The sequence below is a fragment of the Tyto alba genome, unplaced genomic scaffold (genome assembly GCF_018691265.1).
Source record: "Tyto alba isolate M040663 unplaced genomic scaffold, T.alba_DEE_v4.0 Super-Scaffold_28, whole genome shotgun sequence".
NCBI classification, from domain to species: domain Eukaryota; kingdom Metazoa; phylum Chordata; class Aves; order Strigiformes; family Tytonidae; genus Tyto; species Tyto alba.
Window position 1 is genome coordinate 16,942,445 of NW_024881302.1, and position 17,920 is coordinate 16,960,364.

At 45.4% G+C, this 17,920-nt stretch overlaps 1 protein-coding gene across 3 annotated transcripts in view; it reads right to left on the minus strand.

Annotated features, from left to right (window-relative positions):
* SLX4 (SLX4 structure-specific endonuclease subunit) overlaps nucleotides 1–17,920 on the minus strand; it is a 35,537-nt gene that overhangs the window by 1,664 nt on the left and 15,953 nt on the right. For all 3 annotated transcript variants that reach the window (XM_042798543.1, XM_042798542.1, XM_042798544.1), the window contains exons 9-17: nucleotides 16,945–17,258; nucleotides 15,164–15,446; nucleotides 13,676–13,764; nucleotides 10,435–10,581; nucleotides 8,562–8,731; nucleotides 5,270–7,713; nucleotides 3,984–4,086; nucleotides 3,265–3,747; nucleotides 792–2,624 (exon numbers count right to left, since the gene is read on the minus strand). In XM_042798543.1, the coding sequence (XP_042654477.1) occupies nucleotides 2,288–2,624; nucleotides 3,265–3,747; nucleotides 3,984–4,086; nucleotides 5,270–7,713; nucleotides 8,562–8,731; nucleotides 10,435–10,581; nucleotides 13,676–13,764; nucleotides 15,164–15,446; nucleotides 16,945–17,258 (4,370 nt within the window). In that variant the 3' untranslated portion in view covers nucleotides 792–2,287. The remainder of the gene's footprint in view (nucleotides 1–791; nucleotides 2,625–3,264; nucleotides 3,748–3,983; nucleotides 4,087–5,269; nucleotides 7,714–8,561; nucleotides 8,732–10,434; nucleotides 10,582–13,675; nucleotides 13,765–15,163; nucleotides 15,447–16,944; nucleotides 17,259–17,920) is intronic.

The window sequence follows — 17,920 nt, forward strand, 5'->3', positions numbered from 1 at the left end:
AGGCAACCCACGGCTAAGTGGTCGCCTCCAAACCCTGACAGCACAGATGTGATATTTAAAATCATCTTTCTGCATTAGGCAAAGACTGACCAGTTAACAGGTTTAAGCATGACAAAGATAGGAGGATGGAGACACTTTTGGTGACCAAAATTCCGATTTTTTTGGTAATATGCTAAACGTTTTTTTATGACACAATGCTGTTTGTATTATTGTAATTTATATCCACTGAAGCGTGACACTGCATTCATTGAAGGTTAAGATGTAATAAAGAATTGATTACAAAATCTTTGATAGTAAATGTAAGTCTTACCTAAAAACAGAGCAAAAAAGCTGGGAAGGGATCTTATTTTCTCATATTCAGTGATAAGTAAGACTGAACCTTTTTCCATGTATGAATTGTGTACTTGAGAAATACACAGTACACTGAGGGAAACAACATTTCCTAGAATGCCACTTAAGGCAAGCCTTGTCCTTTTCACGTAACAAAGTCATGTCCTGGCAGCTCTTGCACAAGAAAGTGGGGGAGGAACAGTGATGTGACTGCCAGGGAAGAAAACTATCCCAAATTCCTGAAAATTCACCAGACATGGCAGAAGGCTTTGCAAGGAGATTCCCCCCCCCTCCCCCTTATTCCTGCCATGGACACCTGGCAGGGAAGAGGAGGTTCACAGGCGGTCACCTATTTCCCCTTCACCAGCAGCCCTCCCCCTCCATGGCCAGACCGGACCCTTCCCCACCACCCACCCACCCTCCCGGCAGACCCCAACACCTTCCCCCCCAGCCTCTCTTACCTCTGGGCTGCACGGCCCAGCTCAGCCGGGCAGCTCATCTCTCTCCAGGTAGCCAGTGCTGGGTGACCTCTCCCACTGCACCTCTCCTTGCTGCTGGGTGCCCGTGACAACTCCTCTTCCTCCAGGTCTCTGCTCGGGGTTCCAGCCAGTACAGGCACAGACTGTGGCCTCTGCTGCTCTCAGCTAGACCCAGTGCTGCCACTAAGAACCACCCCCCCAGTCTGTCACAAGTTATAGTTTATCATTAGCACCTTACAAATTGTTTATTATATATAATATAAATCAAACTGGGGATATACTGTATCAAAAATAGAAAAAATATTTGTATGTTCCAAATACATAAATATGTTTAGAAATCGAGCTTCTTTTTCTGACGTGTCGTGTCCATTTTGTCAAGTGAGACTCTTTGCAGACTCAGAACTGCCAGAACAGACAAAAGTCAGAAGATGTTGTAAAAGTAAATACATAAAGGATGACAATTTAGAGTCCAAGACTTCCCCAAGAGTCCCAGACAGTCTGCAGCCTAAGATCAGTCCAGTTTGGAAATGAGACTGATCAGAGAAGCGGGTTTAGATCAGGTTGTAAGAAGTGCTGAAGAGAGCCAGTGGTCACTGTAATATTCTCTTCTTAAAAACATCTCCGTCGAGGACGTACTCAAGCTACACTGACAAGGTAAAATGGTCCTTAGAAAACAGAGCAGATGGTATCTTTAACACAGATCCAGCATGCAAGTGAACACATAGAACCGAATGTTCGCATCTAAAGGGCTTTCACATGACATCTGGTGTCAGAGGGCACTTCTGGGAGACATCACAAATACACTACAAAAACACCTCCACTGTTTCGCAGCCATTTAACAAACACCAATTAAGGAGTTTTAACAGAGATTGCAAACTGAACCAGGGACAGAAGGAAGGCATTGTACTTCCACAGTGCTCCCTGCCTTAACAATTAGCAGGGCAAACTATGCTGAAGAAATGAAGACAGAAGTCACTGGGGTCTAAGCACTCAGTGCTCTACAGAGGGGAAAGGGGACTGGTTTCTTGCAGGCAGGTTATTCTGCTGAATACTGGAACTTGAAGGGTGAAGTGTTTCACAGCCCAAGTCCAAGAAAAAGGTCTTGGCAAGTGTCACTGGGGGAAGCACCTGCCTTTAGAAGCACCAACATGAAGAAAAGTCAGGGACCTAAAACCTATTAGAAAAATGGAAAGAAAAGAAAAGGCACGGGAGGAAAGCTGAGAGGAAAAAAAGGCTCCAGATGACCGGTGTGTTGAAGGTAGGACAGCGACAGAGGAGTTCGTGCAATTCGGAGGGCTGGGAACAGGAGCTCAGCTCAGACCCATTCTCCAGCTCGTCATCTGGACAGCAGGCCACAAGGAGGAGCAGTGCACCCACTGATCACAGCACCGCTGCTTGCACCAGCCTGGAATCGGGTTTCCAGCTTATCAGGAAGGCCTCCACGTAAAAAATTTTCATGATGGAGGAGTGGGCTCCATTCAGTATCGTCTCCTCTGTTTTTTTTTCCCCTTTCTATTCTGTTCCTTCTCTCTGCGGGCTCTGGCAGTGGTAAATGTGATACAGTGAGCATCTAAAAAGTCCAGCAGCTTTGCCTTGGAAATTTTAATGCCATTTTGTTTCAGCTCTGTATGCAGATCAGCCAACTCAATTGGCTCATAAAAGAGAACCCTGTTGTACAGGGCTGTGTTTGAACGGATGTAGCACCTTACTGCCTCCAACGTTTCTTCTTCTCGAGCTGCTGCCTGAGATGCTGGAAGGTCTTCTTCCTCCTCCTCGGATACAAAAGCACAGGCTTCAAACCCATTCACAAAAGAACTAGAAGCAAGATCAAGCAGACCAGAGAATAAGGAAAGAATAGACCATCAAGGACAGGACCAGAGCTCCCCAAATCCCTGGTGGCTAACCCCTGTGACTACCCTCTACAGGATCACAGACTCACCAATACCCATAAAATGAGTGAAGCAGAACACGGCACGTGTTCCGCAAACTTCCCCAGCCATGACAGTGCTGGTCTTGCTCACCCAGCCCGGGAGCTGGCTGGCATTCCTTGTTCCTGACCCACAGCACCTACTGCTGCCGTACACGGCAGCCTCTGCCGAGTATGCTCTGCTGTCCTCTCTCTCCTGTAGCTGCAGGTTCTCAGTCAACACCAAGCACTCCTTGTCACTCAAACTTGCAGAGATCAGGCATGCCAGATTTGGGTCTTGCCCACATGCAGCCACAAGCACTTTTGTGTTCTGAGAATAGCTCACTGGGCATTAGACTGAAAAAACAAAGCCTATTTCTTTTGTATGTTGTTGAGTGATGGAAGGAGTGTGTTGACCTTCGAATGACACACCCAAGGAGGTGGCAGGGCCACTGTAGGCCACAGGGATGCTCACCTCTGTTTGCCATATTCCTAGCTCATCTTTGTCCTGCACCATTGACTATTTTGTTTAGTATTTTGTTGCCTTACCTCTGTGAACCAAAAGAGATGTCGCTTCCATCCCCTGAAGAAACTGCAGACTCCTGAGATGCCGAGAGCATTGGCTCCTCACCATCAGCTGCCAGAGACCATCTCTCTGGAGGTGCGGATGACTTTTTCTGCTCTTTGGCTCCTTTTGGGGGATGTGTCATTTCAGTTCCCTCCCTGGGTGCTGCACAGCCTGTGTCATGGGATCCAACAAGGCCATCATCAGCCCTCCCCACAGGGAGCACTGAAGAAGCTGTGGCAACCTGCTTCTTTTTGCCCGCAGCCCTCGAGGGACCGGCACGCTTTCCATCCGCAGTCCGGCCTGCCTTGGGCTGCCTAGAGCGTGTGGCCGGGGACTTCTGCAGGGCAGGCTGGGAAGGTGGGATTTCATCCTCAAAGTCAGAGTCCACGTCCTGGTGAGTATATTGAAATATCTCCTTCAGCTTCAACACCATCTGGCGTTTTGGGAGAGCACGAACTCCAAATCTGAAATAGAAAGTTGGGAGCTTAGGTTAAGATAATGCTGCACCTTCCCCTGTCACAGCTCAGGAAGAGGCTCAGGCCAGGAAGTCCAGTGGTCAGCTGGAAAAGTGTGACATGACCTCAAAAAACACTGACCAGAGCTTCACCATGGTTTCACTTTCTGCCCAGAACTTTCTTTCACACAACCTGCCAGCAAATTTCTGCTCATAAAAAGATATACTCGTGGAGGTAATGCTAACCTGCTCAATTCCTTCTTCAGCTGTGGGGTCTCCATGATGGAATAAGCTGGCATTGGTGTCATTGGAGTGCTGGGAGGCTTGTTGTTCTCCTGACAGGAAGATTCTGCAGCACAATGAAATAACCATGATGAGAATTAGTACAGGAAGGACTTAAAATGGCTGGCATCTTCCCCTTTTAGTGGCAGATATTCTAATATGATACAATTGCTCAAGTAGCACTACATTCCTACAAGCTCTTTTAATTATTATTCAGCTTCATATTGGACAAAACAGTCAACATGTTTTGGTTTGTTTTTTTTCTTCTAACCTGAGATACTTGGTTTTTATTGACTTCAAATCAGAAACCAGCTTAAATTAAGACATATGCCACATCTGAATATGAAGCCCTTTGAGGGCTTTGTTAGAATAGGCAAATGTTTACAAGGCAGTTAAAAAAATGTGTTTACTGAATTCTGTGAAGTGGTGGTTCTCCCAGGAAGGAAATTTCATAATAGCAACCTGATGTAGAAGAAACTGAGCAAGTCAAGCTTCTGGTGTCCTCAGTTAGATACTGACTTAATGATACCAATTTACTGATACTGTGAAGCACAGTCTCTAAACACCCGTTAAACTAATCACTTAGTATGGCATAATTAATAATATATTTAATTAGGTACTATGAGAGCAATTATTGGTCATGGATGGAAGGAACCATGCAAGGATATGTGCAGGGCATGCAGAGATCTGTTGCAATGGCGAGGAACTAGCACACAGAAGGCAGCACAAGACAGCAGAGCATCAGCAGAGCTTTGCAGGAAAGCATGTGTGGAGCCCACGCATGGGCAGCGAGAGGCACCCACCCCCAGCTAGCCTCAACACAAGCAAACCCTCTGTGCCTGCACCACTGTGTTGCTTACCTGATGTCCTTGTGCATGTTAGCACAAGCATCGCTTCACGAATGTGTGAAAAGCAAGACTGTACAGAGCAACCACTGCTACAGGGAACAAATATCCACTGGCATGCAAACTGATTTTGTTTAGGTTTTTTTTCCTCATGGTACCCGCAGCTTCTGCAAGGAGTACCACCACTATCAAAGAACCAGTGTGAATGAAATGTAAGTGGCTGCGCTCTGGGAATCCTACATTTATGGGATATATGGTCTCTCCCACATCAGAGGATGACCGTACCTTCTTTGTGCCTGGCCCTGACAACTACTTCAGATCAGAAGGCCAAAAGAGCCTTTCAACATATTAAAATGAAAACAATTTAACCTAGACCAATAAACCTAGTATAATACAAACTCTCACCAGGAGTCTTTACAGGATCTGTCTGACGGGCACCTGCTGCAGCTGACAACCTCTGAGACAGAGGAAGCACCTCTGGAGATTCAGCTTCCTCTTCCTCTCCATTCCAGTCATCCCAGATTTTGGAGTTCAGGTAACTCGCTCTACTGCCCACTGATGAACATGTCTCAATAGGACTCTTTTCAAGACAGAGCAAAGTTGTTCTTCTGCCAACAGGACTTCCTCGAAGAGGGGTACTGCCCTTAATTTCCTGCCCTTGGACTGGGCTCTCCCACTGGTCATGCCAAGGGCTGGGTCTGGGGCAGCTGGCAGCACTGGTCTTCGCACGGCTGACCTGGCCAGAGTCCTGGCTGCCACCTCTGACTGGCGACAGATATTCAACACGCCAGCAGTCATCAACGGGGACTGGGGGCTCGTCACAAAGCAAGACACTACTGCTCAAAGAAGACAGACTTACTTCCTTTTCACTGTCCCCTATCTCAATCACACTGATATTTGTTTTATCTTCCAATGACTGCTCATGGCACAGAGGCACAGGTTTGGATAAAAATGGGATCTTGGCACACGTGCTTTTTATGTTGGTGTGGCCAGGGGAGAGAACTGGATCCACTGGAGAAACTGGTGGCGAGTTCTTGGAAAATGATTCTGCTGCTGGGTTGCTGGGAGGGATCCTTTCACTGACTGAGTTCTCCACAGGCAAATGTTTGTCTGACAATGTTGTTTCATGAACTTTTATTAAATTTCCAGTCGTTTCATGGTTACTATTACCTGCTGCTAAGTTCGTTGTGCTGAGTTTAGATCCCGGATTCTTTAAAAAATTAATACTTGTGATCTGAGTCTGTGTTGAGAAACTTCTGCTTTTGCTCAAAACCGGTGTGCCTGGCACTAGCCAGGAGCTGTCTGTACCTGAAGACATTTCATGACTGAGCCTTTTTTGAGGGCTCAGGTTTGGACTCTGTTTGCTCTCTGTACAAATATTTGTTTGTCTGCTGTGAGGCAATTCGGCGGACATCTTTAAATCATTACTTATATGCACTGTGTCTGTAATGCCAGGTGAGACCTGGGTCGATCTCTGCTCTGTTTCAGTGACTGATGAGTTTAGCTCAGGTGTTGGTATCTCAGGACCCTGCTCTGCGTTTGTACATTTCAGTTGCTCAGGGATTTCCATCTTCTTCAGAGCAGAGCCTGACTCTGGCAACTTCTTGTCTTGTTGTAACTCCATTTCATCATCAGAAGATAAAACAATAACATCGCCCTCCTTGTTCCCCTGAGCTGCAGCATCCTGAGTTCTGACAACCAGTGATGTATGCTTGTTTAAATCAATGTGGGGAAGCTCTGCTGGAGAAATTGTGTTCTTGTTTCTTGATGCAGTATCCAGCTCGTTGGTTTTCTGAAAGTGTATTTCATCAGATGGGAATGATTTTTCCTTTTTGTTTCGCTTTGGTGTTGACAGGTGTTCTCCGGCAAACTTTCTCTCTGATTCTGGAGATGCAGGTGAAGAGCCAACAGCAGGAAAAAGGGGCAAATAAGGTTTGGGAGGAGGACTCCCATAAAAACTGCTCCTACGTGGAGAGAGGTCTTTTTGTGACTTGCTGTACATAAGTGAATTATTAACATCAACATGTTTTTCACTAGGGGCCTTTCCTGACTCTTTGATAACTTCTTTCATTGGGGAAGGCTCACAGTAATCTCCCTGAGTTGCAGAAAACAAGCGTTCATAACTTTCATTTAGATTAGTATCACCATGGAAGCTAGGAAACTGTTTTTCACAATGATCTGCCTCGTCATGTGAGGCCTGAAATGACTTGGAATCCTTCACACCTTCACATCTCCTAACAGTCTCTCCCTCATTAGCGGTGGCACCGTGAGATGTTATGTCCCATTTTTGTGATTCACTGTGGTGAGGCACAAAAGTGGTCTGTGGATCACTCACATTCTCGCACCTATTTATACTCTGCATTTTCTCTTCTTGTGCACACGAGTCACATTTAGATCCTTCCACATCATTGTCATCCCTCAAATCTTTGAAGCTGTTGGTTATTGAAGCAGATTGAGATCTCTTTATGTCTTCCTCCTCAGTGTGCTGGTTTGTACCTTGGGCTGCCTCAGTATCACTGGAGATGCTGCAGTCTGTTCCCTCGCTCACCTCTGTCTCACCTTGAAGCATCCTTCTCTGAGTTGCAGCAAACTCATAGATTTCTTCCAGCTCCTGTTCGCCCATCCCATCATCATCTTCCTTCTGGCACTCAGGGTTCAGCATAGCTGCTTCTTCCTCATCTTCACCCACCCACACTGACTTCAAGAGGTCTTGGAAGTTCTCAGCTCTGTCCTCACAATCTTTGTCATCCCTCACAGAGATAAGATCATCTTCTGAATCCACTCCAGAGGACACCTGACTCTCTCCAGTGTTGTTTTCACACTTTGCCATCAGTTCCCTCACACCAAACCTGCAAGAATATAATAGTAATATTAGCACTTTCCTCCTCCAGTATTTTTTCACTATTTAGCTGCCTGATCACTCTTGTAAGCCTTGTAAAGAATTTGCGTAAGGATGCTGGTTTCCTACAATGTCCAAGATCCTGTACACTCTTAAAATTCAGAATTCCCTTTTCCAGGTGTCACTTGCATGAAAGCATCAGGCTTGCTCTTCCTTTTTTACCTTTGAGACTACACAGCTGTATGACTACTCTACAACCCCTTTGCCATCTGCACTGGTGAGAGCCCCATGTAATGGCTGGGGTGCTGGATAATGTCTGTCATGTGCAAGCTTCATGGCTTTTTTGAGCGACAGGGCACTGTACATACACTTTGGCAAGACCGAACCATTTTCCTCCTGTATCTGAGCAACTGCTCCTATTTCAAACTCGTTACTTAGCGCATGCCTAGGATCACAATCGAGAGCATGGCTGACACAATACATTGGAGTTCTATGCATCCAATACATTCTGCAAAGTGTTGTTCAGATTAAGTGCATCGCTAGTGCAATACTTTGTGAATCACACATAGAAGATACGCTCATCATTGTCAACATCAGCTGACAATAAACATCCTGAGACAAAACTCTTGGCAAAAGTCTGCTAGGCATATACCGAACATAGAGAATCTCACAGATACAACCTGAAGAGAGACTTATGGAAAAGATGAGGGTAGGATGTTCTTATGTGCAAGTTTCATTTAAGATGAAAGCAGAGGACTAGAGAATTTGTAAGCCACTAAAACTGCAACTGAAGATAGCGGGTTGGGGCCTGTGTGGCTGAAAGCATGAGGGGATCCAAAGCATGCTCACGATACCAACCTGGCAGCCAGAGCCCCCACCTGGGGCAGCACCCCAGCAGGGATGTTGGCATCAGCAGCATAAAGGTATCGCAGGAACGCACACACTGCCTCCCCTGTCACGTCACTCAGCAGCACACGGCGTGTCTGCGCGTTCCCGTCCTCCTCCACTAAGAACCCTTGGCTGTGAACCTGGGGTAAGAAGAAAGCAAACAAAGTCTGTTTGCTAATAAAGGAACAGCAACACGAAGGTTCTTGTTCTTATCAGCTTACTCCTTCCATTCACCAAAGTCCCACCTTGGGACCAGGACCTGATGCCTCAGAGGGACGCTAAGATGACCAGTTATGCAGAGCTTCATATGGAACAGGCCATTTCCTTCTTGACCCTACAGCTGTTAGCTTCGATAAAGTTTAACTACTCAGTTTAGTCACACACATAAAAGATGGTCTTAGAGTTCCCCAGTTAGTTTTGGAATCAAATTACTTCCAGAGCACAATTTCCAGGGTTATCTACACCTCTCTACAAGCGAGCTTCCTCTGATCTGTTTTGAATTTACCTACCCTTGATGCACTGCCAAAACTCTAGTTCTGGCGTCTCACAGGAAAAGAGACACCATACAAAATACTGCTCCACTGAACTGGACCATTATTTGTGGGGGTCCAACTTGATCTCAGATTTTGGTGAAAATGCATCTCCGGTTACAAAAGGTCTCACTTCCTTTGCAGCCAGATCACGTACTGTGATATCTGAAACTTTCCACAGTTAGGGGACACCATGCAACAGAAAACACAAGCTCTGAAGTCATCTCTGATTAGTTGGTCTCCTTGTTACCCAAAATCTTCAACAAAGAGCAGCACTCCCTCACCTATACAGAAAATAAACATGAAACGCTGCTCTGTAGGTGGAGACTTACAGGAAAACAACCCTCTGCAGGCATCAAAAATACAGCACAGGGCCAATCCCACAACTGTACCCACACAAATGATTCCTGCCCATGAAAACAGTGGATGGGAATGCTGAAGCCAGAGTTGCAGAGAAATAATACGAGAACGTGGCTAACCCAATAGTTTTTAAAGTCCTTTGATCTGTAGGCACACGCACATTTTCAAGACTGCTGTATGGCATATATGAACTTACTGCTCCTCCTCAAACTTTCGTGACCCTTTAGAAATGGTCTGAGTCACCCTGGGTGGAAACTACTGCCAACATGCATGAGGATAAAACTAAATTTTCCAAAAGGGCAGCTTTAAGAAATCTCCCTTTGTTAGGGAGCTGGCTGTATTGACTGGTGGCAGCTCTGTGAAAGAGTAGAGTTCAAATGTTAGGCTCAGAGCCTTTCACTATCCTGACAGGAGGCTGCATAGGAGCAGGCTGAGAACTATTCAACCCAAAATGCTTCTGGGAACATAGGAACTACTTCACTAGCCTTGCAAATAGCACAGTTCAGTGCAGCTACCTCCAAAGCAACTCTGAGAGTGACAAAATCTCTGTGTAGGTTATTTTCAAGTACTTTCCAGAATCTTACTGCTCCATACTCAAGCTTTCCAGCCTGGGTGACAGGCAGGACACACCAAGATGGACAAAGCAGTCTATACTTGCACAGGTACAAATATTCCAGGGCAAAAAAGCACTTAGGATGTTTCCTCCCTTGCTCATGGGCAGAATACAAGGAAGGATCCTTGCTTCCCCACAGTCCACCCAGATAAAGTACCACGTTTTCCACCGCTTTGTCAGGATTCTGGTTTCCTAAGCTGAAAAACCACTGCAAGTCCAAAGGCAGTTGCCATGAGGCCCAGCAGTGTTCTGTGCTGATTCTGCCACATTAACTGATTGTAGGTGTGAGCAGCCTGGGCTTTCCTGAAGCAAAGGAGGAGAGTGTGTCAGGAGTACTTACAACTTGAACGGCCTCTGGACACCGTGCGTACAACACAAACATGTGAGCATAAAGGACTTCCCCACAGTCCACCTGGAACTGGACATCACTTAAGTGGGGGTTGTTGACCATTGCACTGAAATCTTCAGCCAGCAACCTGAGAGAGGACTAGAACACAGAAGGACCACAAAGACAGAAGTTAGGTTACAGCTGTCAAACGTTCCCCTGAAAAAAATAAGAAGGGAATAACCCTGTTTATCAGCACTGCTGAACAGTGAGCCCCAGTCTGGATACACTGGATACCTCTGCCTCCTGAAGAGTCAAGCAACATTATCAACTCCAGGTCTTTCATACAGGCAGACAAGTCTAACAGACATTTCACAGTCTGGCAATTGAGAAGAAAGGGCAGTCGTGTTGTATGCTACTGTACTTGTTCTGCCCTGTATTACAGCACATTATCACCCTCAGATCTTCACCACACCATTTCCTGATGTGGTCTAGCCACTGCCTACAGTTGGCCTCTTGATCTACTGCCTTACACCACATTTTTAGGAAACTGTAATTTCCACTTTGACGGACTTGAACTCAATTCACTATAATTAGAGGAAAGAGGATGATTCAGGCATGGGGTAATGAGCCTTTCTTCTCCCGTTCACTGTCTGGCAACGATGGCTGAAAAGAACAGCTCTACAAGGGGCCCACATAGGAACTTTTGTGGTTGTTACTGAAACCCCTTTTGAAAGATCCACTCAATTATAAAAAAAGAAACATAATTTCTATTATTGCTCTAGAACCCGTTGCTGGAATTTTGGGGGGGGCTTGCTGACTGAGCTACCTGTGACTGGTTACTGCTGATGGTAAGGTCAGGCCTGGGGCATGCTGCCAAAGACAGCAATGATGAACGCTGTTTCCGCTCTGGAGCTGCTCCCAGTACAAACCCACCCCAGGCAATCTTCTAAAGACTCGGATCCCTGCAGGCAAGTGTTGCTGCTCTGGAGGTGGCCAGTGCTTCAGAGAAGTGTGAAGTACCCTCAAGCTCATGCTTGAGAGGCTGTCTGACTGTAAGTGGAAACTAGTTTATAGTTACCACACTAATCACTGACCTCATGCTTTTTAAAGCTACTGCAGAGCTGAGGAACTGCAAGTTTTATTTCAGTGAACATCTGCAGGAGATGCAGTTCCACCTGGAACAACACAGCTCTTTATTTTATTAGCAGGTTTCTACATTAGCAGTGGACGGTGGAAACCCAACCTTTCAACTCAGTCCAGCATGTGTTTGCGGGCAGCCAACACTAATTAGCACCAAAACAGCAGCACCCACCAGAACACTTCTTCCAGGCCTTCATAGGTGGGCTAGAGAAGACTGCATGTTGTGGCAGTGGTGCGGACTGATCTCCAAGGGGAAGACAGGAAGCTCTGTCTGGAAACTAATCTGATGTTTCTTGCTTTCTTATTCTTGGCAGGTAGGACACCTGCAAGACAGTACCTCAGGAAGCCAGCAAACACAGACTCCTGATGCTACGTTCCAGGCAGCAAGCCCAGAACAGCTTTCCTGCTGATGCTAAAATTATGAAACAGGAATGGTGAAATTAAATAAGGCTAGAAGCCTCCTGGCTGCACTATTCTCTGTGCAAAGCAAACAGACTGGTCTGAAGACAGCTCTGAGTGGGCATGTGCTCCTGTCGGAGAACACACCAGAACACTCTCTCCTCCTGAGAAGGCCAGCTAGGCTGGACTCCACAGATGTGACAAGGGTCTTTAGCATGGGTGGGGGGTGCGTTACCAATGCGATGGGTGCATTTGCTCTACATGGTTACACTCTGTCTGTGCTCATATAAAGCACAAATCTCTCCCACTGGCAAACCAACTCTTCAGCAACACTTACTTTGCTCAAGAAAATTATCATGGAATCAACCTAAATCTGAAAAACTGATCATACTGGTTTTGCTGGTAGCAACTGAGTTTCAACAACAGTATCAGAACAGTTTCTGTATTGCTAGAGCCTCTGATTTAATAGTCTCAGGAGCTTATAAAACAAGATGTTTTTTCCTGCTAAGGATTTTTTGATTTTAACACCTCCAAAGCATATCTAGAGCTTCTGTATCAAGTAGCTGGGATGCTTAAGTTTAGTAGCTTCCCACCTCACAGAATTGTCTCCACTTGGAAGTTTCTTAATTCTGTTAGCACAATATGAAAGTGCTTTCTCAAGGCATCAAAAGCTACTAGCTTTCATAGCATAATTATTTATTATCAAACCAAAGACTGTAAGTTTCATCAGATAAAGTGGATGATTCTGGTAAGAAGATGAATTAGGGGTTTTTTTTATATGCACTTCAATTGAAGAAAACTGACTATACATCCGTGGGGGATTATTTATCCGCTGGTGCAACTGGGGTAAAATGTGATCTACAGAACTCTGCTGGCTTGATAAAAAAGGTCAACTGTGACTTACTAGCCCGTATTTGTCACCTACTCACCATGGAGAGCACACTGATTATCAAGCTAGATCCCCTGATATGTGTTCCCACAATTGAGAATTTTCTATACTAAACCTTCTAAAAGTTCACATTAGCAGCAAAAAAAGCGCTCATCTTCCATGGACCTCACCTCATTCCACATCCTCTACGAGGCTTACATGCCAGATGAGAGAACTGAGTGCGACTCAGCCAGTCCTTGCAAGAATTCTCTCTTCCACTGGAAAGCACGACGTGGAGAGGAAGGTGACAGAGGAGGAACAGCTCTGTTCAGCACCACCTGAGGTAGGTGAGTGTTCGAGCCTGGAGGAAGCACCAGGCAGCTCCGTCTCTCCTGGGCTGCAGCCAATTTTCTGTTGGATAGCCCGGGCATTAAAGCAGAGTACTGCCCAGTGTGGTGCAGCTGCATCCTTAGCTCCTACCCCCAAATACTCTTAGTGCTATAACACAACTCTTTAACCTGGTCCTCTTTATATAAACTACGCACAGATTGGCCTTACGTTACCTGTCATTTTAAATCACCTCTCTCATCATAGGACAAGTACTGAAAAATCTACAGGCCTGCTTGTGGGCATCAATGAAATACCACCACATGTGCTGATCTCACCTGCGCCCATGATGGTTCCTGAGTGACTGTGAACCTTAAGCACCTCTTGGTTTCTATGGAAGGGAATGGGAAATATTCCATACTTCTATGAATTGTACAAATGCAATAGCTTCTTTTTTACAGTGGTAAATTAAAAAAAAAAAAAAAAAAAAGCGGGAAAAAATAAATGGTTTGTCCTTACTCTTTTACAGCTGCTCATCAGAAGGCCATTCTCTTTGGATGGGGGCACGAAGCCACTATGTGGAATATCACTGGAAGTCAGTTCTTTTCCTCAAAGAAGAAAATGCACATCACAAATCACATACAACTTCTTTGTCAAACAGAGTGATGTAAGAACTCCTAACAGCTCTATCAGCAGCCTGACTGAGCTGAAGGCTCAGCCTCTCCCTCAGGCCTTTAGTGGAGGGTTTGGTTCTGGGCCGTGACAGGTGGTGGGTACCCAAGTGTCGTTCAGCCACGAGCAGCACCAATCTACTGCAGACCTGCGTGTGCCATAATCATCCTAGAACCACAGAGTGGAGTGTGCTTCTCTGCTTTCACATCTCAGTTTTCCTCCAGTGGGAAAAAAACTGGGACACTGAGTGGGATGGGACATGCCGTGGTCTCATCCTAGCAGACAGGCAGAATGTATCTTGGATCTGCATTTCAACCCAGACAAAATGCTGTGGGCCCTAGCGCTCAGAGGCAGCCAGTGATACCAGTTTTGCACAGCCTAAGCCCTGCGGTAGGCTACAGAGTGCACAGAATTGGATGCAGAGCAACAGAAAGAACTGATGTCTTCAGAAATGGGTTCTGGTGCATTTGCGTCTGCAGAGCATATTTTCTCCACCTGGTCTCATTTACACACACAATATACATTTATGTGCAGAAATTATTTCCCTCACCCAGGAAGCTATAACTCCACTAAAATCCCAGGAGTAGTTTTATACGACCAGGAATCATTTCCTGCGGTTTAACAGGGGAAGTGAGGAATATTACACCCAAGTGAAAATGCAGACAGGTGAATTTAGCAACCATATTCTCTTTCAGAGGTGAACAGGAGACACACACCACATTCTGCTGAACAGCCAGGCCATTTTAAGGGATATCATTAACCTTAAAACATGCAGTTGTGCACCACATGCAGCTATGACTGGGGACATTAAAGAGCTGCCCACAGAGGAATTCTAGGTGGTGTATTTTTTCAACACGGTACAAGTAATAGGTACAGATAAACTTCAGGTTTATGTAATTGATATACCAACATAAAGTCATCCCTCTTGCACATCCCTCTCATCCAATTGTCTCAAGACCTGAAAAGACAGTGCACGTAACAGAAAGACCGTCCAAATAGCAGGGACAAGGATTTTGTTCCAGCTGTTGAATATGTCTGGGTTCTTTCCTGGCACAAAATACTTTGATATCTTCAAGGGAATTTTAAAATAAAATTGAGTATCTGCTGTCCAGGAGTTCTCTTACATGCTGGGATTTATGAATCATTTCAGAAACATCAGCTTGACTGACTGTATCTAAAGTTTACTGCAGAAAAATGTCCCCCCTACAATATCACCTCTTGGATCAACAACATCCTGTGGGTGCTGTCACAGCTCTCCTAATTTAGCACAGCCCAAGTCTGGCTCTGTCTAGCTGAAGGGATGAGGGACAGGGCTCACAGGCTGCCAGAACTTACCTGGCTGTTCTGCTGCCTGAACGTGGTCAACATCAAGGTTCCACTGAGTAAGGGTAAGTCCTTCCTTGGCCAACTCAACTAGGTCCTGCAGGGTCTGAACATCCTTCTGGCTGTTAGATAAAAACTGCCTATCTTCTTCAGGGCTGGAATTGGATTCATCAGAAGTTTGGCCTCCAACCTCTGTGCAAGTGGGCTCATGAGAACTGAGGTCTGGCTGAATTTGCTGGGTTACTTTTGGCTGATCAGATTCCATAGATGGCAGAAGGTTCTCTGGCTTATGATTCTGATCAAAAGAGGAGGAAGAAAAGACACCAATAAATTATGTCCCATTTTATGTATTTGTAGAGCTCAGAGTACAGTCTCTACTTCATACTTTTGGAACATCTAGTAAAGGATTACAGAACATTCCCCAGGTACAGGGGCTTCTGAGGCAAAAGCTCTCTACAGTTTTCTGAAGGACTTTCCGGAGATAAGACAACTCTGAACAGAAGAAAGAAAACTACTACAGAAAATAAAGAAAAGGTGGTTTCTCCAGGAGTACGTCTGTGCAGGCAATTGCCAAGAAGGGAGAAAGGATGATGGAAATGGTCCCACTCAAACTTTTAAATATTTCATTATAGCTGGAGCGCCTGGCAACAGTCACAGCTGAAGCTCTCCAGGTGCTTCTGTTCTGAGTTCTGAAATGCTTTTGCAGTTACATATAACTAAATCAAACCTTCACCTTGGAGCTGATATTTTCCAGGTTTGGTCTCTGTTTCCCAATAAAAATAGTTTTGTTTGTTTATTTCTAAGTAAAAATGGTTTAGCCATTTCTGTGAACGGAAAGAATCAAGAGAGAAAGCACACTCTTGCCATGGTTTTAGAGGCCTTCCTACCTTTTATTTTTAAACTTCTCTGGCAGTTTTTGGCTTGAACAAAACATCAAAAATCTGTAGTGGAGTCCCTCCACTACAGCCCTAGCCTGCAATAAGCCAGTGAAAAACTCTGGGCTTTGACTAGGGAAAAAGCATTAAACAAAGCACCTATATTTGCACAGTAGTTTTGGAACAGAAGCACCAAATAATTCTTCAAGGATAGAATGAAGGAAGGAAGAGAAGTCGCATCCTTCTTCTCAGAGAGCAAGTATGTGATAAGATGAGAGACTAAAAGAGCTTTGTCTATTTTTTATAAAAATACAGAAAGAGGCAGCAGATCTAGGTGAAAAACAGAAGGAAACCATGGAACTGAAAACTAGATCAAAGCTTATATGCACCACAAGGCAGCAGGATGCACAATGAAAGCCTGAAGTGCAAATGCTTCACTTCACAACTTTAGGCGCTCCCACCTTCTCCTCTGTGCAAGACAAATACCAGTCTTCAGTTTAAACTTTTCGCTCAGATCCTTGCTGAGTGCAGTACATGGGCAAAGCTCATACTAGAATCAGAGAAAAGTGCCAAGAAGAAAAAAAAAAAACTCAGGCTGCCATAAACAGGAACAAACTAGTGGCAAAATGAACAGGCTGGGGTCCCTTTACTCAGCACTCTCCATTCCCATCAGTTTTATTTTCTGAAAGCTCAAGGAATAGCATGGTAACTTGAGCCTTGGTCTCCTCCGCAAAAGGGAGAAATTAAAGTTCAAGATCATAAAACCTAATTATGTAAGACCAGGGAACAGGGCCCGAGCAGTGAGTATGCAGAAGCAGGGAATCACTTGTTTAAATACCAAATGAGGAAACAGAAGGGTTACAGGGCAAATGAACCAGGGCACGCAAATATCAGAGCCAGGACAAAAGAGCATCCCACCTGCACAGGCTTCCAAGGTACAATTGGAGGGGTTAATGCAGCAGTGTAGAACAATTCCGGGTCACAGGGTCCTGTCAGAGTGCTGATATTCCATAAAAAGCACTCCCTGGTTTTGGACAATGGCAAGAGCCAGGTTGCTTTCCCAGATTCATCCTCCAAAATCCTACTGCGGGGAAGTGGAGGGGTAGGAGGGAATTCCATCTCTTCTGCGAGCAGCATAGCTACTCGCTCTTGGATCCTTTTGCGGACCTTCTCCGGGTCCTGAAGCAGTAATGGTGGAGGTGCAGTTGGGCCTCTTTTACGCCGTTTTTTCTCTTTAAAAAGAAAAGGAAGAGGAATACAAATAAATAAACAGCTGATCACATAGGGCAGAGGAGCTCGATATGCCAGCTCCTTCAAGTGCTGTACTCTGTGATGACCAAAAGGCAGCTACAAGCTTACAACAGCTCGTGAGATTTCCACAGGTAGTTGATGCCTCACATCGCCCTTATGGGAGAAATGAACTCTGGAAAAGATCGACTCCTACTTGCACTGCTCTGCTGCCTGTTGGGAGCTGTCACACCTCTACAAAATCTGATCATTCTGGAAGCAACTGATATCCATGCAGTCTACCTGCCAGACCCACGGAAAGGTGCCTGTACGGCAATGCTTTGCAAAAAAAGGAGAGAAAAATCCACCAACAAATCCATGAAGGACTCCTTTTCTTGTGTACTGGTCACTGATGATATCAAACCACAGCTCACACAAGCATTGAGCAGCTTTCATTTGGAAGTCCTGTGTCTTACTACTTTGCCCAGCCCCAAATCCAACTGGGAGTACTTATTGGCAGGAGACCTGAGCAGGGGCATGAAGAGTGAAGTCTCCCCTCTATACAGCACTCAACACTCTCCTCTGGCAGTTGTCTTCCTTTCTACACCTTTCTGCACATTGAAATAGTGAAGCACATGCTCAACAGCATGTTGTATACACATATGTC